The sequence below is a fragment of the Gavialis gangeticus genome, unplaced genomic scaffold, assembly GCF_001723915.1.
Source record: "Gavialis gangeticus isolate Ggan-Ray unplaced genomic scaffold, GavGan_comp1, whole genome shotgun sequence".
Lineage (NCBI taxonomy): Eukaryota > Metazoa > Chordata > Crocodylia > Gavialidae > Gavialis > Gavialis gangeticus.
The window spans coordinates 54,439,943-54,463,236 of record NW_017729025.1 but is presented as its reverse complement, the minus strand read 5'-3'; the positions used below and the strand labels follow the sequence as shown (position 1 = coordinate 54,463,236).

The window sequence follows — 23,294 nt, the reverse complement described above, 5'->3', positions numbered from 1 at the left end:
ACCTCTACCACTTTTATGGGTATGCAGAGGAGAGTGTGTGAGGTCTGTGCTTGGTCCATTATAAATTGCCTAATCAAAAAACAGTTTATTATTATCTGGAACTCTGTGTTAGCTCTCTACCTATCTGACTCAAGAGATGAGCTGAGGCAGAGCCTGGGTAGGGTGGAAACTTTTGTCAGTATGAGGGAGAAGTGAGAGGAGGCTGGAAAATAAAGAATGGTATGGCTTTAACATTAAGGTTCAAAGCCCAGGCTAGAATTGGAGTCAAGTTCTAATGCTACTCTGTAAAATGTGTTTTAAGTGCAGTGCTAAATACTGAACAAAACTTTTTAAAACTTGTGCAAAACTGAACTTGAAATCATAGAGATTCATGGCTAAAAATACTCCCAGATGTTACAGAGGTGTTTGGTACATGTAAGCAAATTAGTTGTAATAGGGATCGATAAGTACAGTGGGTAAAGATATTCTGTGTTCACTTAACTCCTTTTTAATTTGTCTCCATTAATCAGGTAGAGAGTGGGGCCTATGGCTGGCCAGTGCCTCACAAGTGTACTTCACCCAAGTCTTCCAGTGGAGCTCAGTCTTGATCTGGAGCTTCCTTCCCTTTATATATTAGTCCTAGATTCACAACATATCTGTGCTGCTGTACTTTAGTCCTGCTCTGAAGCATTCATTTTTCTTCCACCCCACACAACTCATTGGGATTTACTTAGTGCTGGATTATGACATGCTGAGGCCTTAAACTATGTCCAGTTTAAGAGGTCCCATACCATAAAAAATAATCCACAGAACCCATGAAAATGGATTTTCATGTAATTTTTAAGATGAATTATTGTTTCTGCACAAATTTATTAACTCAATATGAATAATAACAACTGTGGAACCATATATATATATGTGTGTGTGTGTATATATGTGTGTGTGTGTATATATGTGTGTATAAAATTTGTCATATTAGAATTAAAATGTCCTGTTTTTTTCTTAGTTAGAGGCCCCTCGTATTGTGAGGCCCTAAGCTGTAGCTTAAATAGCTTAAACCTAAATTTAGCACCAGACTTGCACTTCATTCATAGCACCCTTGCTACTATGATCCTTATTCCACATACTGTTCAGCCAAGAGCTTAGATGTTTTGTGGCATCCAGATCATGTCAAGCCTTATGTCCAATCTCACACCATCACCCTACTTTTGCACCCTGTTAGCCTTATTAATGCTTCCAAGAAAATTAGGGGTAGAAAGGCCTGATGGAAAAGCACTAATTACTCATCATTATTTTCCATGCTGTAATTTGTGTGGGATGCACTTTGAATCAGATTTCCAGGATCAGTCTGGTTTTGACTGATCTTTCTAATGATGAGCTCCTTAATTATAGATTTCTCCAAGAGCCTGGGGTGGTTTCTGGGACAGATAGTCCTACCTGGTGGGTACTGGAGGGAAGGAAACGGAGGTGATCTGCTACTCCTGCACTGGAGTTTGGGACCTGGAATAAAGGAAAACTAAGAAAGAAAACAAAAAGAAATAGAGTGACAGACCAAATGGTGAGAATCTTGGGTGCAGTGAGGTCAGAGAATGGGTTTCCAGCTCTGAATAAACCAGAATCCAGTTTTCACTGACATATACTCAGTTACTATACTAGTGGCTTTTTATCTTTGTTTCTGGTTTGACATGCCAGAATTCTCTGTCAGTTCATTCCTACTTCATTCATCATGACTCCCTCCCCAAATACCTCATGGACTCCAGTAATTCCTCTCTCACTCCGCTAATATCACCTCTCTGTATTGTAGGGCCAGTTGAAAGCAGATGCTTTCCATGGAAATCGGAAAGTGAATCTATGCCACAAGGAGGTACAAGGAGGCTGGGCTAGACTGCACAATTGAGAAGTAGAGATTTTCTTACTAATGGTTTTCAGATGACTCGAAAGAGAATGAAGGATGCCAGCACTGAAAGAACAGAGTGGGTCGCTAAAATGGTGGAACCTTAGGCAAGGTGCTTTAGGTTGCCTTTCTTTGCCCTTAGGAGAAGCTGGAGCTGCATTCTGTATCTGAAGTGGTGTCTGAAGCAGTCTATTCTACCTAGGTCATTTCAAGACTTGCCTTTCTGTATCATCTGAAGGAGATTAAGAAGGTGAAGTTTTTTTGTGTAAATACTACAAAGAAAAAGAGATCCCAAGTTGCAGGACACAGAAGAGCTGAAGGGTGACTTAAAATTTCAGCAGGGGACAGATTTGCAGATGTAGAACTGGTAGACTAAAGTGCAGTCAGACTGGAGATGTGAAAAATAGAATGCTAGGTAAGAATTTGGGGATAAATGATAATTGGTGGTTCAGTCCTTATCTTCATGTTTAAGATTTTACCAGCAGCTCTTTGTTAAAAACATTAGTCCAAATGATAACGCAATTCACTTTGGAGGAAATGCTTGCAGTGCATCAGAGGGCAAAGTACCACTGGAAGCTGACCTGTTAATGAGAGTGAACTGACATATGTCACTGCTCTGTATTAATTCCCTCTTCATTTGTGTAAGTCTTCTTGCAGAGAAATTTTGAGGAGAAGGAGAAGGATGGAGGCTAGCAGGGCATCCATAACATCTCCGTACATCCATAACAAGAAGTATTTTATTTTTAAAGCCAGCACATGGGGGCAACTTTTATCATATGATCAGACCTGGCTTACAGCAGGTCTATTGATGTGTAGCTGGGACTTGGTTATACAATGGCTCAAAGGGATAAAACGTTTCCTGGGTTTCAGACAAGTGCAAAAGCCTGAATTTGAGCATCTCCCATCTCCCAAACTCACCAGGGAGCCTGGCTGTGAGCCTCTACCACCCCTTCCATGAAACGAATCAATTTCTTCGATTTGTGTGAAAGAACTGGGTTTCAGCCAACATCCCACATCAATAGACCTAATATAACCCAGTTCTCCTCAGGCCACCAGTGGGACTGCCCCTTGGAGATGGGTCTTGAGACAGGCTTCCCAGGCTGTGGAGCTTTTGGTTTCACTGGCTGGTTCATTTATTTTCAGTTTCAGTCTAACTCCTTCAGCTTCCTGACTCCTGAGTTTTCTCCCCCCCCCACAAGAAAATACAAAGCCAAAAATTACATGGGCAAGCTGGATGTAGTGTATTTGTACTAAAGAAACCAGATACAGATCATCAGCAAAGAAAGAAACAGCAGAAAAATACTGTGGGTTGCATTGGTACTGTATGGACATTTTATAACACAACTCGGATACTTTGCACTTCGTTACAGCCTAATGCAGATTTGTGAATCTGGGCCTCAAATTTCAGTTAGCTTGTGGCTGTGAATTGAAGTTGTGCAGTGCTTGATGGCTTTTCACCCCAATTCTGGGCAAATTCAGCACTCTTTAACTAAATGTTTTTTTTGAGCCCCAAACTGAAATGTAGTTTGTGTGAATAAAAGAAAAAACTATTCAAATACAAATGTCCTTCAAGCTGAAAACACTGAGATTTGCTCTGCTCTCGAGAAGAAGTGCAAAAGACCTGTCAAACAGAAATGCAATCCAAAAGGAAGTGTTTCTGGGAAGCTAAGAAGAGCTCTTAGAAACAGCACCTATAATTTAGGCCAAAAAAGAGCTTGAATTAATGTTGAGATTCTTGGACACTAAAACACTATACACAAAATCCTATAGATAAAAAAGAATCAAAATCCTACTTGTTGGAAAAGCAGGAACTTCATAGTCATGACCCCTTCCCTCCCTTCCAGCAGTGCTTTGTGCTGCCTGCTTATAAACCAGAAACACCTTCCTGCTGCTATGCAGAACTGAAGTTTTCCCTGCACAGTGTGTATGAATCCCAACAGGATGGTCTTGGGATGAGCTAACTCACATGGTCTATGGCAGGTTCAGCAAGGCAAGGTTTCAAGGGTAGTTCTTGGTGTCCTTGGGGTACAGACTTTACCCTAAAAAGAGACACCAACTTTATCAGGAGATGGTGTTGTGATAAAGACATTCTCCATCCTGGTGGAGCAGCATTCAGGTCTCAAACTGAGTAGGTAGCTGATCATGAATTACTTTAGGTGCATCTTCCCTTTAAGTGACATGTTCCTTGTTGACAGATCCTGGGTGAATGGAGACTAGGGTTGCTTCCAGAAGCTACATCTTGTCATGCATTTGGCCTCCTGAAATGCTCTATAACTATGCCCTGACAGAAGAACACAGCTGCAGGTGCTTTAAAAGTGCCTGATAATGCAACAATCAACACTCATTACATGAGGATTCAGAGGAAGGTGCTTCAAAGTGGAGTGCCTTCATCAACTTCTGTCAGTACATGCCGAGAGGAGGGCTGGACTGCATCAAACCACCCCATCCCTGGTGCTGTGTTCAGGATGGGAGGGGGAGAAGGGAGGGGAGGGAGTTCTATCTGGGGTTTGCCCAGCCTGCGCTGGAGGGTGGGGCAAATGGATTGGAGCCCCCCTGAAGTGGGGGAGCTCTAATTCACCTGCCCCACCCTCCAGCGCAGGCTGGGCAAACCCCAAATGGAGCTTTCTCCCTTCCCTCACCATCCTGAAGACACCACTTGAGCTGTGTGGGGGAGCTAGGCAAGAGAGGTTGCAGCTACACAGCTGTTCCAAACTAGAGCTTGATCCTCCAGCCCCCTGGACCCAACAGTGAATGTCTGTTGGGTCAGGGGGATCGCTGTAACTCAACAGTTCCTGTGAAGTGCCATGAGTTACAGGAGGCAGCTGCACATCTGGGCTGTCCTTGGTGGTGGAAGCTGCCAGATAGGGTCTGCCTAGATGACAGCTTGTCTCTTACCATACGGCTCCATGGCATGAGTCCTTTGCAAATGCAGACCAAAATACACTGGCCACTGTTGCATCCATGTGACATTTTAAACTCCTGTCTGATTTGTTGTTGGTTCTACTCCCCCATCCCTTCTTTTCTCTCAAGCATACTTATTTCTGGGGTTCAGTTTACATTTCCTTAATGTATTTACTGCAATTGTAGGGTGAAATCTCATTTTGAGTTGATTTTGTGTTCATGTTTTCAATCCCTTTAACTCCCCTTGGATTATTTCCTTATCCCTGAGAATCTTTGCATCTCCTCCCAGACTAGCATCATCTACAAATTTCATTAGCTTTTTTTTTAACCTCTGTTATATTCTACTAAAGTGGCTTTGAAGAACAGTCAAAACATCCAAACTTATCACTGTACATAAACTAAGATTATGACCCAATAATTTTTTTTGCCTCCTTTTAAGGTAGAGGAAAAATATTCCCTCTTTGCATATCTCAAATATACCACTGCAGACCCTGTTTAATCAGTAGTGCTTGTGAGAATTAAAATTTCTTCAGGTTTTCCTGGCTGAGCATTAAAATGTGTTGTTGAATATGCCATTTGTGTCACAAACTGGTATTTTGAGGTAATTAGAAATATAATGGAGGCCTCGTAGATATTTGCCAGCAGAACTTGTAACAAACCATGAAAAACCCCCTGTGTCATGTTGCCTGCAGGGGGTTCAAATGTTATGGTAGAATGATTAAAAGCATCAAGATTTCATACAGTTTGGAATCTAGGTTCTCCAGTAAGAGCTACCAGAAAGTCCCCTTTGGACTCTTTGGAACGCTCTGAGTATCCAGAAGAGAAGATTTTGCAAGTAGGTAATAACTGTGATACCCATTGCCCACCTGAGAAGGGACTGTATGTTCAACAACTTCTCTTTCTTCTCTCCTGAATATTTGCTGTTGCTCAGGGGGAAATTGTTTAGTGTGTGTTCATTTTAACCATATTTTGCCTCTTAGAAATCCCAACAACAGTGTGTGAGTTTGTACATGATTTGGGCACAAGACACTAGTGCCAGGTCTGGCCCATAAAGGGCATAACCTCCAATAACCTTGCTTGCTTTAACTGCAGGAAGTTTATAGTCTGGTGCCAATGATGAAATACTACTGTTCCCAGATGAAGGTATCAGCATTGTTTACCTTTGCCTCTAATTTCCCACTCCTTTGACATAAAGTGTTCCTGGAAGGAGCAACAGGGCAAGGTTCTTGGTATTGCTCTCACCATTTTTGGCTGCTAAGGTGTCATAAAGTGACTAGCTTCTGCCTGTATATATCCAGCAGAGAATCTCTCTGGTGGAAGGGACCCCCTGTCTGGCATAAAATCAGCTCTTGTACCAGCTGCCGTACTCCAATGTAAAAGATTGTGCTGAGAGAGGATGGATTCTTTGGTACGAGTAAGAGCACTACTAGAGGTTAGCAGACATTGGCTTCCTACAGCCAGAACTCTGGGACTCAGCAGCAATGTGTGTGAAGAAGGGGAAGGTAGGAAAAATGAGGATTCCCTACAGAAGACATCACTAGTAACATGCTGTAGAAATAGGCATAGGAGGTTTATCTAAACATGTCCAACTTTGTGCTGTTCTTTATTATTTTTGTATTAGAAAACTTAATTAAAGGCATCTTACAAGACAGTGTTTGCTACCTTATTTTTATAAAGACAATCTTTTTTCTTTCTCTAGTGCTGTTATTCCAGTGGCTCTTCCAGCACTTAATATTTCTGATGTTCCTAAGAGTGTGTTGAGCTATAGGCAGCCCAGGCATTGCATAGAAAAGAGGAAGGATGAAAGGCAGGAGAGAAGCTAATAAAGAGCTGAAAAAGCTTGCAAGTGCCATCCCATTAACCTAAGTCACCTAGCAAGATAATACAACAACTATTAATGAGTAAAATCCGCAAGTGTCTAGAGCCAAATTCTGTTTTTGTCTGCTGCCATTCTCCTCTGTCTGAAATCAATGGGATTTATAAATCTATGTCTAAGGGCAGGATTGGGCACATTAAGGGTAACAACATCACAAGCAATAAACAGCAATAGGTTTATGAAAGGAGAGAGCAGCAGACAATAGTCTTTCTTGATACAATTAGATAATTAGTGGGCAAAGGATATGCAGTAGATAGACTCTTTGAACTGTATTCAGGCTTTTGACATAGATCCATGCAAGATCTTATTAGGGAAATTAGATCAAATTGGTTTGGATACAAATCCTGTGAAATGGATCGCAGAGTAGCTGACAGTGTGTAAACAGAGGGGCAAGAGAGGTTCTTTATCCCTCTGGGTGTGTGTGTCCAGGGGGTCAACAGTAGGTCTGCTTTTTCTTTTAAATCTTCACCAATGACTTGAAGGAGTATGTAAAAAGTGCAGCTGTAATAATCACAGTAGTCTCCAAGCTGCAAATGTTAAAAATGGAGGAAAAAGAGTGGTGGGGAGGGGGGAGAGTTAGAGGAGTTTGGCAAGATGAGCAGAAATTAGTAAAGTGTGATTTAAACACCCCCCATGGGATGAGGAAAATCCCCAAATGAGGTATTGTATTTAATGGGAGCAGTTATGATCAGAAAAAAAAACGGGTGGGGATAGTGGTTATGAAATGACATTTGTGTGTGTATACACTTATATGCATGTGTGCCTATATATAGATATAGATATATATGATTGATATAGGAAAGAGAGAAGTCCCGCTCCATACAGCTTTGGTGTGATAGTGCTTGAGGATCTGCATGTATTTCTGGGCTTCTCACTATAAGAAAGACATAGGGAAATTGGAGAGAATCCAGAAAAGGGCAACAAAGATGCTAAAGGGATTAGAGGGAATGACCTATGGTGAGGAAAGGTGAAAAGAATGAAATGTTTAGAACCTCTAAGCCTGTTACATGGGCACAGAAATAGTAACGGAGCTTCCTGTGCCAGCTCAGAGGAGAATTGGATCAGGTCTCTTGCCTTTTATATTCCTAATAAGGTAACTAGAGCCAAGCAAAATGGCTCCTGTTCACATCAAACTTTTTGTAGGAAAGACAGAAGTGTTTGGCTGCTGTTTGGCTCAAAATGTTGCTTAGGTGAGCTGTTTTCAATTTTTACCTCACTTTGTGCATTTTGCTGTTGCTGCCTTGGGTCCATTTAAAAACAACCACAAATGGTACCACTCAAAGACAGTTCTTTATCAGGTGTTTTCATGGAACCGGTGGAAAGTTTCTCATAACCTGTTGAAATTGTGTAAAGTTATTCACATAAATAAATTGGAGAAACATGGGCTGGATAAAACTACTACAAGTAAATAACCAGCTTAATACTAATAGCAGAGTGGCAGGAGGATTTGAGTGGAATTCCACAGGGTCTGTCCTGGGCCCAATGCTGTTCTATGCATTTATTAACTATTTTGGATACTGGCATAGAAAGTTTCTTGAGACAGTTCGCAGATGACATGAAACTGGGAAGCATTGTAAACATACTGGAGTATGTGAGAACAATTCAGAAGGATCTTGACAGATTGGAAAGTTGGGTTATTGCTAACAGGCTGAAGGTCAATGCAGAAAAATGCAAGATGCTATACCTTGGGAGGAATAATCAAAAACACAAATACAAACTGAGGGACACCTGGCTGGATGGCAGCTGCATGGAAAAGGACTTGGGAGTCTTGGTAGATCAGACTCAATAGAAGACTAGCTGAGGGAGCTAGGCATGTTCAGCTTGTGGAAAAGCTGCTTAAGAGGCGACATGATAGTAGTCTTCAAATACTTGAAGGGCTGCCATAAAGAAGAGGGAAAGCACCTTTCCTTTCTTGCTGTGGAGAGAAGTATGTGGACCAATGGTTTAAAGTTGCAGCAAAGTAAATTTTAGATTGGCTATCCAGAAAAACTTCTTTACTGTTAGAACAGTGAGGCAGTGGAATAGGCTGCCTAGGGAAGTTGTAGACTCTCCATCACTAGAGTTTTTCAAGAAGAGGTTGGACCAGTTGCTCCCTGCATTCCCCTCCCCACACGCTTTTTTGCTCTGTGTCATGATGTTTTTAAGCTTCCCGAGAGGCATTTGGTATAGGCTACAGCTAAGGCTGAGGACTTCAGTTGAGGTGGGCCAATTTTCCTGCTAGGAGCAAAGCCAGAGGTTCTTGGCTAGAGGGTCTCCACTGCTTACGGTCATATTTGAGGTCAGGAAAGAATTTTACCTCGTGCTTAGATTGGTATGGACTTCAGGGTTTTTTGCCTTCTTCTGTAGTGGGGGGTGTGGCCCTCTACCTGGGACCTCTTGAGCATATATTTACAACATCTTATAGAAGCAGGACATTGGCTGCTGTGATTTCTCTGCTTCACCTGTGGCAGGTTAGGGTGTAAGTCTTTGTTGTGTCAGGGTTGAGGGTAGTCTTATGTAGAGTTTAGATTATGGTTGTATGGGTTGGTTTGGATAGGGACGGTCCTGCCTCAGGCAGGGGTTGGACTAGACCTCTGGAGTCCCAGCTCTACTTCTCTATGACTCTGTGACTCTCTCTATGACTCTAAGTTCAACTTTGTCAAGCTTTTCTCAGTGTGCAGAGTTTCTGGGGGCCCCAGCACTGTGCTAACACTGGGAGGTGGTGGGTTGTGCAAATTGTGACAAAGCATATAAAATAAAAATAGAGGTCCAACAGTAAGCTACGGTATTCTGACTGCCAGTTCAATTTCTTGTTGAGACATGGAGCCTTTTACCTTTCGATCACCAATCCAGATCTGGCTTGCCCAGTAAGCCTTAGTCATTATTTATTACATTCTGTTGTTAACTCACTGACCCATGAGAAAAGGCTTAGGGAGACCCCAGTCTACATTCTAAGGAACTGGTGACAGCATCTGAAAAACCACTAGTACAGGGATCTGTATATGGCATTCAGTTAGAGGACTGAACCAGGCCATGGAGACAAAACTCCTCTCTTGCTCCTCTAGGTCAGAACCAGGCACATCAATAGGAGAATAATAGGAAAACCCAACCTTCTGCTCTTTGCACCCAGCCTGTTCTAGATCCAGTGTTCTGGGCTGTCAGTCCTACACCAAATCCACTATTCAAAATATTTAAAAAATAAATAAAAAAAGCTTGAGTGTTGAGAGCCATGGCTTCTTTTCCTGTCTGGCTTGTGCCAGGCCAAGAGATGGGCTTACCTTCGTGAAACTTGGTTACAAACCATTTTTGAAAAAGGAAACCTCAATATGGAAATAAAATGGAAGGCACTTCCTGAAATATTCCTGAATCTCAGCCAGAGGGGATGCAATGCATTTTCCTATATCATATCACTGTGGGGGAATTCACACTAGTTAATGCTCCTATAACTACCCCTAGCCATCACAGCTCTGTTCCTTCAAATAGAGTTAGGATTTATATAATTGAAAAATGCTATTAGATTATGCATGGCAGCAAGCTGAGCATGGATCTTAAATGACTCACATGTGGGATAGGCTTTTCCAAGGCTGTGACAGTACCAACTGAGAAACTTGGTGCAGTGTTTCTCAGTACACTATTGGGTTCTTCAGCCCATTTGAATTTCATTTCTGTTTGACTCAAATTCTCCCAGACCTTAAACTTACCCATTTTCAGTATCCTTTTCTCAAATCATAATGTAATCTGCCACCTTCTGTTCCTCATTGAGTGTGTGATTTCTTGACTTCTCAAGATGGAGACAGGGATTCTAATTCACCAGACTAAATTTGGAAATTCAGCTCAGATCCCTGTCAGATCTTTTTCATAATCCCCAGTGCAATCTTGGGGGGCTTGCCTTGAGGTACAGCATCAGTCCCTTTGTCTGTCTGTGGTGCTAAAGAATCCTATGGTTGGGAAGAACCTCAAGGGTCATTTAGTCTATTTCTCTGCCTGGACAATGTGCTTTTGTACGATGCGCTATTCATAAATCATCCAGGGTAGATACCTATCTGGCCTCCTTGTGAAGACTGCCAGTGGAGTGAATTCCACAATTGCCCAAGGTAGCTTGTTCTACTATCCTGCTGGTCTCACACCTAGGAATTTTCCCTGAGATTTGATCTAAATCTGCTTTGCTGTAGTTTAAATCCCATCACCTCATGTCCTGCTATTGGCGGCAAGGGAGGACACTTTCTCTCTGTCGTCTTCATGGCAGTTTTTCAAATACTGGAAAACTGCTATCGTATCTCCCTCTTAATCATACCTAGTTTCTTCACCTTTTCCTCATACAGCTTGCATTTCATCCCCTTTATCCTTTTTTGTTTTCTTGTGGATCCCCTGCAGTACAGAGTAGGCAACTGTTGAGCCTCTGGGTCATGGTGTATGTGTAAGAGATCTAGTCAGGTACCTGATGGATCTGCTTGAATGGAGTCCTGAGACCATCACACCAGAACCTTTCACATGTACACCTAGGTAAGATCCTTATAATGCAGTCAGAAAAATAGCCACAACACTGCAGCTTGTGTCTTACAAGTACCGAATGGGGTGGTATTGTCACCTTCTGTCTTTCATATACAATGCTTCTGGTAATACAACCCAGCACTACAGTTGCTTTTTTTTTGTGACAGCATCACAGTGCTCTGATACTGAGTTTCATTCTACCAGATCCTTCTCAGTAGTACTGCTATCCTCCATTCTGTATTTTATGTACTAGAGTTTTCTTCATTTGTAGCATTTTACATTTGTCTTTGTTGAACTTCCTTTTGTTGTCTATATCTCAGTTCTTTAATTTATAAAGATCTCTTTGAATTATAATCCTATCTTTCAAAGGGTTTACAGCCCCCTTCCCAGTTTTCTCATCTGCATTTTTGCTTGGTTTTCTCTCTATCCATGTATCCAAGGGCCCAGAACAGACCCTTGTAGAACCCCACTTGAGACCTCCTGCCAGTCTGATATCGATCCATTCCTAGGTACTCTGCTTGCAGTTATCCAACCAATTGTGTATCCCCCACCACCTCATAGTAATTCTATCTGGTCCACATTTCTCCAGTTTACTTTTCAGAATGGTGTGTGAGACTATCAAAACCCATACTGAAGTCCAGATATGTTCTGTCTACCACATTTCCCTTACCTACCTCATTGAGTTACCCTGTCAAAGAAGTAAATCAACTTAGTTTGGCCATGATTTGTTCTTAGCTCTACCATTATTGAAGCCAAACACACCAGTCTATAACTACCTGGAATCTCTCTTTTCCCCCTGCTAAAATTGGGCACCATATTAGCCCTTCTTCCATTCTCTGTGACCTTGCTTGTCATTTTTTACTTTGCTGACACTGCCAGCAACTCTAAGACTTCTCCAGCTAACTTCTTCAGCACTGTGGGCTGAATTCAGTCAGGCCTTGTGGACTAAAATTCATTCAAATTTGTCAAAAATTCTCTGACATACTCTTTACTTATTATTATCTGCCAGCCTTCCCTCTCTTTGTTTATGTTAATATCATTAGTTGTGTGCTCACAGGTTGTGGATTTTCTTTTTTGTATGAAGACTGAAGCAAAGCAGATGTTGAGCGGCTGCACCATCTATTAAACTGCTGAGAATAACACACTTCCTTTGAGCAGCACGGCCATAGTTTCTCTGGCTTTTCTTTTCTATCTGATTATATTTGTAAAATCCCTTATGTTTCTTAACATCTCTTGCCTTAAAACTGCACCCATATTTTCTTCTTTGCTTTCCTGATTTTGTTTGTCCTGACTTTACTCTTTATCTAGCCTAATTGATATCTCCCCTTTACTTTTCTCATGTGCTTTTCTCATTTTTTCCTTTCCTTAGAATCATGGATTCTATCAAACTGTGATCACTTTTTCCTAAATTTCTGACCACCTCCATATTTATAACCAGTTCATCCCTTCTGATGGATTCAGGCTTAAATTTGTGACTGAACTGTTTCCTCAACTTGCTTAAAGCAGGAAATTGTCCTCTGACCACCTTAAGAACTTGCCACCATCTTGCCTTATCTTTATAATTTTGGGTTTTTTTCTTTTTTTCTTCCACCCATCAGTTCCTTGGTATAGTAAATGGCAGCTGACGTGGTTTTGTTTGAGCATTATCTTCTGTTATGACCCAGCCATGATATTAAAGTGGTAACTGTTATTGTGTCAACTGGTCTTGAGATCAGTGATGGGGAGTGAAGCCAGCAGAGTTCAAGAATGCAGTCACCATGGCAGCTTTCATCTTTAATCTGGAGATGAGGCTATGGAGGCTTAAGGTATCTCCCAGCATACAGAGTAGTATTCTAATCCAAGCTAGTAAGGCAACTTTTGACGCTGAGAATTGTAGTCTCTTTAGCTGCATAAAAGATAAACACAGCTTCAGTCAGCTAAATGTTTTGCAAGATGCTGTGCCTTGTAGTCCACTGTAGCCCTTTGCTGGGCAGAGCTTAGATGAGCAGGAACTCTTGAGAGCTGTCTCCGAGAAGGACTGATGGATGGACTAATGGATGGCTGTGTTCCTCTTTAGTATCCCTGGTACAGAGAAGCCCAAGAGTGAGAGCTTCCATCTCACACTATCATGGTCAGCAGTTTCTCTAGGTAGCAGAGTTGTTGGGCAGATCTACTTCAGGTGGCACAAGTAGGAGTTCAGACATGCTGGCCTAAATAGAGAATATAGGAAGGAAAATTAGGAGTCTTGGTTAGAACAAAGTTGTTGTTATTGTAGTCTTGAGACCACAAGATTCTTTGGGTACAATATCATGAAGCTGCTGCATATGTGCACACATGTAGACCAATACGCAATCACAACACTCATGTATAGGAATAAATAACAGCCCAGCCATCTATAGACATGTGTGCTTTAATCTTGATATACAACAAAAGCTCTATCTTGTCCTCTGTCATGGTTTTACCTCTCTGGTGGCCAGATGTTGCTATGTATACATTTATCAGGTAAATGGATTAAAATTAGAATTAGAAATGCAATGATAAAATACCTAGATAGCCATGATATAGTAACTACAAACCAACAGAGCTGCCTCAAAGGAAAATCATGGATCTCCAATCAAATAGAATTTTTTAAGCAGCAAAGAACCCCCGTGGTATCATTTATTTGGCTTTTCTAAGGGTTTGACAAATTCCCTCACAAGTGGGGAAACTGAGTAGTCATGGGATGAGAGGTTAAGTACTATTATGGATTTTAAAGTGTCTAGGGACAGACATTCAAAAAGCCTAAGCCTGAATTGATTCAATCTTTGTAGGTTAGTCCAACCTGGCTAGGCTGAGCCAGTTTGTAACTGTACAGACATGCCCTCTGGACTGAAGAAATGCAGGCATATGCATGCAGTGGCTCAGGCTAGAAGCCGAGGAGCAGGGCAGGGAGCACTAGAGCAGCCCTCCCTTCCCTTCCACAGTCCTGAGCTGGGGGGGGGGAAGGGGTCTGTGGCCAGGCCCTGACAGAATGCTCTGATTAGTGAGGGGTGTAAACCCCCACCCTGCCTGCACTGTCCCAGGCTTTTCCCCACTCACTGCTCAAGAGGCAGGAGTGTTGCCAGACCTGAGCCCCAGGTTAGCACTCTGAAGCAAAGGGCAGGGTGTGCAGTGCATGCAGCTCTTGATAATACTGTGCTTTTCAGTGTCCCTCTACTTGCTTCTTCATACTGTCTGCAGCAAACCTGACAAGTGAGGGAGCCAGCAGGGAGCTGATAACAGAGCATTTATCAGCCCATCAGCAAAGCAAAAGCCTCTCTCATTAGTTCAAGCTTTTCTTAAATAGCTTCTTCCAAGGAAGGAATGGAGGGACATTACCAGCTGACCTGTTGATTCGCCCCAAAAAGCCCTAAGCGGGCACTGTTCTGGCTGCCTGTCCCAGTGAAATTGGAGACACACACACAGACTCCTCGCAGCATTAGCTAGCATATCACATGCCTACCATCTGTTGGGCTGGGATCTGTGCTATGGGAAATGTGGGAGGGAGGCAGGGGGGATCCCTGCTTCAGCAGTGAGGGGTGGGGGGGAAGCCAGGCAGACCCTGCTGTGCCTGTGGTCTCCACCGGAGCTCTGGATAGGGACCAGAGGGGCAAGGTCAGGCCTGTTCTCTGCAGAGAGCAAAGCCCAGGCCTGCAAAGCATCTGGGATCCTGGGAGACTCTGGTTCAACTTAAATCAGGAAGGGGTCTGGGACAGACATTGCATAAACTGGTTTGACCCAAATAAATGATCATTTATCAGCTTCTGCAGCCTCTTTTCCAGAGGGGATAAGAATGTATTTACAAAAAGAAAGAAATGAACACAATAATGTACACTTCTTATTGCAAGTGAATTTACAATCTGAGACAGTCCCTTCCTGTCCATTCCTAGGACAGGATGACATGAACTCTGCTTGCTTGAAGCAGTGGTAGGGAATCCCAGACTGAGGGACCCTTTCACATGTCTGGCACCACTGTAGATCTCCTCAGTGCAGAATCTCTAGTGTCTCCCATCCCCAGGTGTTCTTAATTGCAATCAATTTTGTTCTACTTGTAATGGTGGTGACAGTGCCTCTTCACCAGATTGTTTGCCACAATTTGTGCTGGTCTGAAAATTTCAAATGGGAAAGAACTATGCTGGGGATGTCCAATGCCTTTGTTAACAAGAAACAGAATTGCAACCTCTAGCAAACCAGATTGATGTCCTTTAACAAGTCAGATGAGACAAAAGGCAGAAAGGACTGGGGTAGGTTGAACTGGATTGAGATGATTACAACTGGATCAAAGGCAGGAATGGGTTGGACATAATGGTGACCGTGCCCTGCCTGATATTTCTGCAAGCTAACAAGTTCCTGTGCTCTCTTCCTGCAGGCTGCTTGGCAGGATGTCCACAGAGGAGCGGCACCTCTCCTCCAGCTGTGGATCTTTCATCAAGACTGAGCCCTCCAGCCCATCTTCTGGCATTGATGCCATCAGCCACCACAGTCCCAGTGGCTCCTCTGATGCCAGTGGTGGCTACGGCATCACCATGGGTGGCCACTCTAATGGCTTGGACTCGCCACCCATGTTCAATGGTGCAGGGATGGGTGGAGGGTCCTGTCGCAAGCGCTATGACGACTGTGCCAGCGCCATTATGGAGGACTCTCCCACCAAGTGCGAGTACATGCTTAATGCCATCCCCAAGAGGCTGTGCCTGGTGTGTGGGGACATTGCTTCTGGATACCACTATGGAGTGGCTTCCTGCGAGGCGTGCAAAGCCTTCTTCAAAAGAACAATCCAAGGTACAATGGGGTGGAAGGGGAGTATGAGAGAGTGAGGCAAGATTCGCTCCAGAGGGGGCCACTTTTGGTAGCTGCAGATGCAGGCAAATACATTAGGAGATGGCTACACTCAGAATCATAGAAAATGAGGGTTGGGAGGAGCCTCAGGAGGTCATGTAGCCCAACCCCCTGCTCAAAACAGGACCATCCACAACGATATCATCCCAGCCAAGGCTTTGTCTAGCCAGGTCTTAAAAATCCCCAAGGCTGGAGATTCCAGCATCTCTCTGGGTAACCTGTTCCAGTGCTTTACTCCCCTCCTAATGAGAGGTTAATAAAGTTTTTTCCTAATATTGCACCTAAACTGCTTTTGCTGCAAGTTGAGACTGTTGCTTCTTGTTCTGTCAGTTGCCACCACTGAGAACAGTCCAGCCTCATCCTCTTTGTAGCCACCGTTCATGTAGTTGAAGGCTGCTTTTAAATCCGCCCCCCCCCCGTCGTCATCTTAAAAGCAGCGGGAGCCTAAGCCTGCAGGCCTCCTGCTTGTGGGTGCAGCTTTATAGGCAGAGAAGGCCTGCTGCTTCCAGAGCTGTGCTGCTGCCAGTAGCTTTTTGCTCGTGTGAGAGGACATGATTGAGTTCTGACAGCTGAACTTTATAGCGTAGATAAAGCCTTAACTTCCACCCCCAGCAAAGCTCTGCCAGGCTTCCAACCTTTTCCCTGGCCCCATGGGAAAAAAAACTGGATGTGAACTAGACTGCTGTCCTCTTGCAGCTCTGGGAAGTGTTGTCAGGTTCCCAGCCTAGCAGGAGGATCATGACACATGGCAAAACTGCTTTGCTAAATGCTGCTGTAACGCATGTAATTCCCAGGAGCTCACCAGCTATGCAGTGAAGAGCCAGAGCTCCCTGTTTCAGGAGGGGACCCTGACCTATTGCTATTAGGGGTGTTGGGAAGGTGGGGGGGTGGGGAGCGGAGCTTTGCTGTCAAAGGGTCTTTGTTTGGCATAGACTTATCTGAAGAGCAGATTCCTTACTTGCAGAGGGCATCAGAATAGGGCAAGGGCCTGGTTAGTGATTTGAATTGGAGCAAAGCTTGAGGGAAAGAGGGAGTGTAACATAAACCCATCAATCCTAGGTTGTGCTAGTGAGTTTAACTTTAGGAGCAAAACAGGCTTCACTTAGATGCAGAACAGTAAGTGCAGATACAGAGCCAAGCTTATATCTTTCCTTTTTGAACTGCACAACACCTAAAGATTTTAAGCTGCAGTTTTCAATCACCTAGTAGTTTTGGAAACTCAGGGCCAGATTCTGTTTCACCTGTTGGTAGATGGACTTAGGTGCCTAAGTGTGATTCTGTTTCACCCTGCTTCGGTCCCTGAAAAACAGTTAATACAAAAAGGAAGTGGGCCCTTCTCCTTCTTGCTGTAGTTTTTTGTATCTCAATCTTAAGAGCAAGGTGATGGTGTGTTACAAAACTCTGCAAAAGTAGATGTGTTCATGGATTTTCAAAACTTGAGCAGGATGGTACAGAATTGCACTTAGTACCTAAATTCACTTACTCAAGTTCCTTTACTCCCATGAAATGAATCAAAGATACATGTGAGAAGGGCACTTATTATATTTAATTCATTGAAATATAGGTCACTTGCACCTGATTACATCCCATCCCTGCAGACACAACTATAGGGAGCAACCTGTGGGGTGGCCTGTTTTTGTCTCGTCACTAACACGCTCTGTAGAAGTAAATATCCTACCTGCCCCAGAGAGACGCATTGGTCAGTCTGTTGGGAATTTCTTCTCTCATTATAACGTTAAGAGAGCTTGTGCATCTGCTGGGCTTTCTATGCAGTATTTCCTAGGGTTGGATCTGAACTTTTACATCCATTCCTGACTGTCAGCACTGAGCCATGTCCTTCCAATTGATTCATTTGCTATGTCTGTTCTGAACAGAAAGATGTTAAAGGCAGGTGATGACTTAAGACTTGAGGCCAGGGCACCAGGGGACACTTATTTGGGAAGAGACTGAAAGGTTAACTTTCTAAGGGAGCAGCTCCAGAGAGCTTCTGTAACAGAGAAGACAGGCTTGATCTGCTAAGCTTCCAGACAGGATGGAGAAAGGTGCAGCGAACTTGAGGAGTTTCAGGATGAATTAGAGAGGAGAGGGGGATGGACAGTAACTGGAGCCTGGAGCAGCCCATGTGAGATACACAGCCTGATTTCAGCAGAGGTAAAGAGAGACTCCTTTCAGTGTGGCATCCTTACCTGCTGCTCCCTAATTGATTGCCTGTTAACATGTAACAGATGGGAAGAACGAGTTAAGTGAGGATTTCTCTTGTCTCGCAGCCCTCTTACAATGTCTTGGCCCAGCAACTGGGGAACTGCAATGCCCTTCTCTGTCAGAACAGCAGAGTTCAGCCTCATGCAGCTGAGGTGGAAGTCTCTATTCCATCAGGGTGCTGAGAGCTGGAAAGAGATGGGCAGAAGTGGGGAGGAAGCAGGCCTAGGTTTTGGTTTGCAAACCAGTGAAATAGTTTCATAGTTTCTAGGGTCAGAAGGGACCTGAGCAGATCATCTAGTCCGACCCCCTGCCATGGCAGGAAGAGCACTGGGGTCAAATGACCCCAGTAAGGTGGTCATCCAACCTCCTCTTAAAAACCCCCAGGGTGGGAGCCTGCACCACCTCACTTGGAAGCTGGTTCCAGACCCTAGCCGCCCTGACCGTGAAGTAGCGCCTCCTGATGTCCAACTTAAACCTTCCCTCCGCCAGCTTGTGACCGTTGTTCCTGGTCACTCCTTGCGGCGCTCGGGGGAACAGGGACTCCCCCAGCGCCTGCTGATCCCCCCTAACCAGTTTATAACAGGCCACAAGATCCCCCCTCAGCCTTCTCTTTTGAAGGCTGAACAGGTTCAGGTCCCGCAACCTTTCCTCATAGGACCTACCCTGCTGTCCCTTGATCATACGAGTGGCCCTCCTCTGGACCCTCTCGATGCTGTCCACATCCCTCTTAAAGTGCGGCGCCCAGAACTGGACGCAGTACTCCAGCTGCGGCCTGACCAGTGCCGCATAGAGGGGGAGGATCACCTCCTTGGACCTGCTCGAGATGCATCTGTGGATGCACGACAAGGTGCAGTTGGCCTTCCTAGCCGCCTCCCCACATTGCCGACTCATGTTCATCCTGGAGTCAATAATGACTCCCAGATCCTTTTCCACCTCCGTGCTGACAAGAGGGGAGTTCCCCAGCCTGTATGTGTGGTGCCTATTGTTCCTCCCCAGGTGCATCACCTTACACTTGTCCGTGTTAAACCCCATCCTGTTCTCCTCCACCCATCCTTGTAACCTATCTCGGTCTAACTGTAGCCTGTTGGCCCCCTGAATCCCAAAATAGGCAGATTCTAGGAACAGAAAAGCCTCCTGTGCAGCATGCATTGAGCTGAAGACTAATTGAGCTGTGAGGTGTGAGCATGGCTGGAGGCAGAAGGGCAGAGATAGAAGCGCCCTTTAGATACCAGTAAGAATTTCTAAATCAGCATCCAAACCCCTTAATATGCCTTTTTGCATGTGAGAAGCCTGCATAAGTGTGTAGTATGTGTGCTGGGGTATAACCTATCACATCACTTGTTAGCATAAAAAACCTTTTTGTGGCTATGATGCCCAAGAGGGGTAGTGCCTAGAGCTCCAGTAGATTCCACAGCTGTGTGCCTGGTGCAAGAACCTAGGCAGACAGGTGCCATCTGGAGGTTGTTTTCAGCTCTGGTGCTGACATCCTTCACAGCCTTGGACAAGTTAGTTCACTCCTCCATGCTTCCATTTCTCAGTCATAAAGACTAAAGACAATTCATTTGCATGGGATAGCTAAAATAACAGCAAGCACAGGCCAAATGCTTGCACTGTCCCATAGTCAACAGACTAAAGAAGATGAGGGGGAGGCTCACCTGGGCCTAGGGTGAGTGAGGATTTAGTTAGGGAGCTTCTGGAGGGGCTGGACGTTTTTAAGTCAGCTGGCCCGGATGATCTTCACCCTAGAGTCCTAAAGGAACTGGCTGGGGTCATTGCAAGTCCCCTGGTGCAGCTTTATGAACACTTGTGGTGCTCTGGAGAGGTGCCGGAGGACTGGAAGAGGGCCAACGTGGTTCCCATCTTCAAAAAGGGAAGGAAAGAGGACCCGGGGAACTACAGGCCAGTCAGCCTTACCTCGATCCTGGGCAAGCTGTTCGAGAAAATTATTCTGGCACACATCCAGGAGGGGCCAGCAGGGAACTGCATGCTCAGGGGCAACCAGCACGGGTTCATCAGCGGCAGGTCCTGTCAGACCAACCTGGTGGCCTTTTACGACCAGGTCACTAAATCATTGGATGCAGGGGTGGCAGTGGATATAGTTTTCCTAGACTTCAGGAAGGCTTTTGATACTGTCTCTCACCCCATTCTCATTAGGAAGCTGGGGGACTGTGGCGTAGACACCCATACAGTCCAATGGGTCGCCAACTGGTTAGAGAGTCGCACCCAGAGGGTGGTAGTGGATGGGTCCTTCTCGACCTGGAAGGACGTGGGAAGTGGGGTCCCACAGGGCTCGGTCCTTGGGCCCGCCCTGTTCAACATCTTCATCAGTGATTTGGATGAGGGGGTGCAAAGCACCCTGTTCAAGTTTGCTGATGACACTAAGATGTGGGGGGATGTGGGCACAATAGAGGGGAGCAACAGGCTACAGTTGGACCTAGATAGGTTACAAGGATGGGCGGAGGAGAATAGGATGGGGTTTAACACAGACAAGTGTAAGGTGATGCACCTGGGGAGGAACAATCGGCACCATACATACAGGCTGGGGAACTCCCCTCTTGTCAGCACGGAGGTGGAAAAGGATCTGGGAGTCATTATTGACTCCAAGATGAACATGAGTCGGCAATGTGGGGAGGCGGCTAGGAAGGCCAACTGCACCTTGTCGTGCATCCACAGATGCATCTCGAGCAGGTCCAAGGAGGTGATCCTCCCCCTCTATGCGGCACTGGTCAGGCCGCAGCTGGAGTACTGCGTCCAGTTCTGGGCGCCGCACTTTAAGAGGGATGTGGACAGCATCGAGAGGGTCCAGAGGAGGGCCACTCGTATGATCAAGGGACAGCAGGGTAGGTCCTATGAGGAAAGGTTGCGGGACCTGAACCTGTTCAGCCTTCAAAAGAGAAGGCTGAGGGGGGATCTTGTGGCCTGTTATAAACTGGTTAGGGGGGATCAGCAGGCGCTGGGGGAGTCCCTGTTCCCCCGAGCGCCGCAAGGAGTGACCAGGAACAATGGTCACAAGCTGGCGGAGGGAAGGTTTAAGTTGGACATCAGGAGGCGCTACTTCACGGTCAGGGCGGCTAGGGTCTGGAACCAGCTTCCAAGTGAGGTGGTGCAGGCTCCCACCCTGGGGGTTTTTAAGAGGAGGTTAGATGAACACCTTGCTGGGGTCGTTTGACCCCAGTGCTCTTTCCTGCCATGGCAGGGGGTCGGACTAGATGATCTGCTCAGGTCCCTTCCGACCCTAGAAACTATGAAACTATGAGGGCTTTGAACTGTAAGGCAGAGGTTCACCTGAGAGCACAAGTCATTGGTGCTCCACAGCTGCACTCCCTGTTGGTTTCAAAGAGGCATTTCAGGATGCAAAACCCAGTGGTTTGGGAAAGGAATATTTGTTGATCCTCTTGCTCCCTGTGCCAGTGCCCCCACTGTGACCAGGGAGGACACTCCTTTTGAAGCCTTTTTATTTAAAAGATTGACAGAGCTTGTTTTCTTATCAACTTTAGTACTCACTCTTCCCCCTAAGCTGCTAGACAGCTAGAGCTAGGATTTGGGGAACATCTGAGCATGCTGTAGGAGCCATCTCTTTTTCAAGTTGTGGGAGAAGATGGGCTTAAGGTAAAGGCTCATTATAGACAGGGCCAGTTGGAATTTTCCCATCACTGACTGTCTGCAGCTTAAAGTGCAGACCAGCTAGGTTATTGTGTAGTGGATGTTCAATAATCGCCATATTTTCTCACATACAATATGCACCTTTCCCCCAACCAGCTGCTGGAAATTGGAGTGTTCATTACTTGTGAGAAATACAGTAAGAGCAAGTTCTGCCATTTATTGGTGAAACCAAAAGTACAATCTGACAGAGAGCAGAACAGTGAGGATGCTTTATTCCCTAGCTGCTGCTACTCAATTACTCACGATATAGAAAGTTCTTTTTTCCCTTCACCCCACCTTTCAGAAACAATGTATTATGTTCTGGTGTGTAGAAATTACGATATTTGTAAAAACTAAAAATGTCTCAAAGCTCCAAGTAGGCAATAAAATAAATTGAAATGGCTGTACTCCCCGTTCCCTTACTAGTAGATCACCATGTATTGTCCTCAAAGCCCCCTAAAAGCCTAGCAAGTTATATCACAGGTGGTACTTGATCTTGCAGTTAGTGGAGACCCAGAAAAAGACGTGCATTTTACATCCTGTTCTAATGGGGCAGATTCTGGATCTTGTAAACCTCACCCTCAGGACACATAGTTGAACACAATTGTCATGATACAACATAGAAGATAGGTGATTTTTGAAACAGCTGGGGCTTATACCATTTAGGGATTAAAATATGGACAACGCAGCTCATTCACTTCCCTGGGGTAGGTAGGACGATTTATAAAGCACTTGTAACAAAACGAAAGCTTTCTAGCATTGCTGGCTGATGTTCTACTTCGACTGGCCACTGGGAACTTCAGAGCAAAAACCTAAACTACTGATACTTGCTGAAGGTGAATCCCCTTGGTAGTGGAAAACCTATGACAGGACTGAGCAGTTGTGTTCCCCTCCAGTAGAGAGGAGTGGTACATGCATGCGAGTGTTCCTACTAGCCCTCTTTCATACTTACCCCCTTTCTGTGTTATTTTTCAGCTCTAAGGTCACAGCTCAGCAAGAGAAATGTTTAGGAAGTTCCTTTACAGCAGCATCGATACAACCTCAGTGTTCTTGCACGCTGCTGTCATCTCTTGGCAGAATCCTCCTGATACTGCAGTCTACCAACTCTGATGAGATGGCCAAACCTGCCCCCAAATTCCATTGTTTTTATCTGAAAAAACAGACTCTTACTAAATGCAGACTTACAAAGGGCTCTCAGCAGGGTAGTTTCTGTGGGGCCTGTTAAATTATTCATGTTTTCTTGTTACATTCCTATGATCATTGAAATATAGAAAAGCACAGTAATGGCAAAGTATTGCGGGTCCTTGTCCTGCAGGCTACAGCATAGGCACAGACTCTGGTGTTCCTGGGGTGTGCCACTGATTCCAGTAGTGCTGTGTGGGAGAGCAGAAGCTCGTCTGCCTGGAGCAGTTAAAGGAGTGACATCTCTGAAGAAACTGTTGACTCCAGCTTTATGCTTGTGACTGCCATGATGTCATCAGACACTCTTGATGCTCT

At 44.8% G+C, this 23,294-nt stretch overlaps 1 protein-coding gene across 5 annotated transcripts in view; it reads left to right on the top strand.

Annotated features, from left to right (window-relative positions):
- ESRRB (estrogen related receptor beta) overlaps window positions 1–23,294 on the top strand; it is a 176,894-nt gene that overhangs the window by 104,916 nt on the left and 48,684 nt on the right. For all 5 annotated transcript variants that reach the window (XM_019518766.1, XM_019518764.1, XM_019518767.1 and 2 more), the window contains one exon: window positions 15,487–15,896. In XM_019518766.1, coding sequence (XP_019374311.1) covers window positions 15,487–15,896 — 410 coding nt within the window. The remainder of the gene's footprint in view (window positions 1–15,486; window positions 15,897–23,294) is intronic.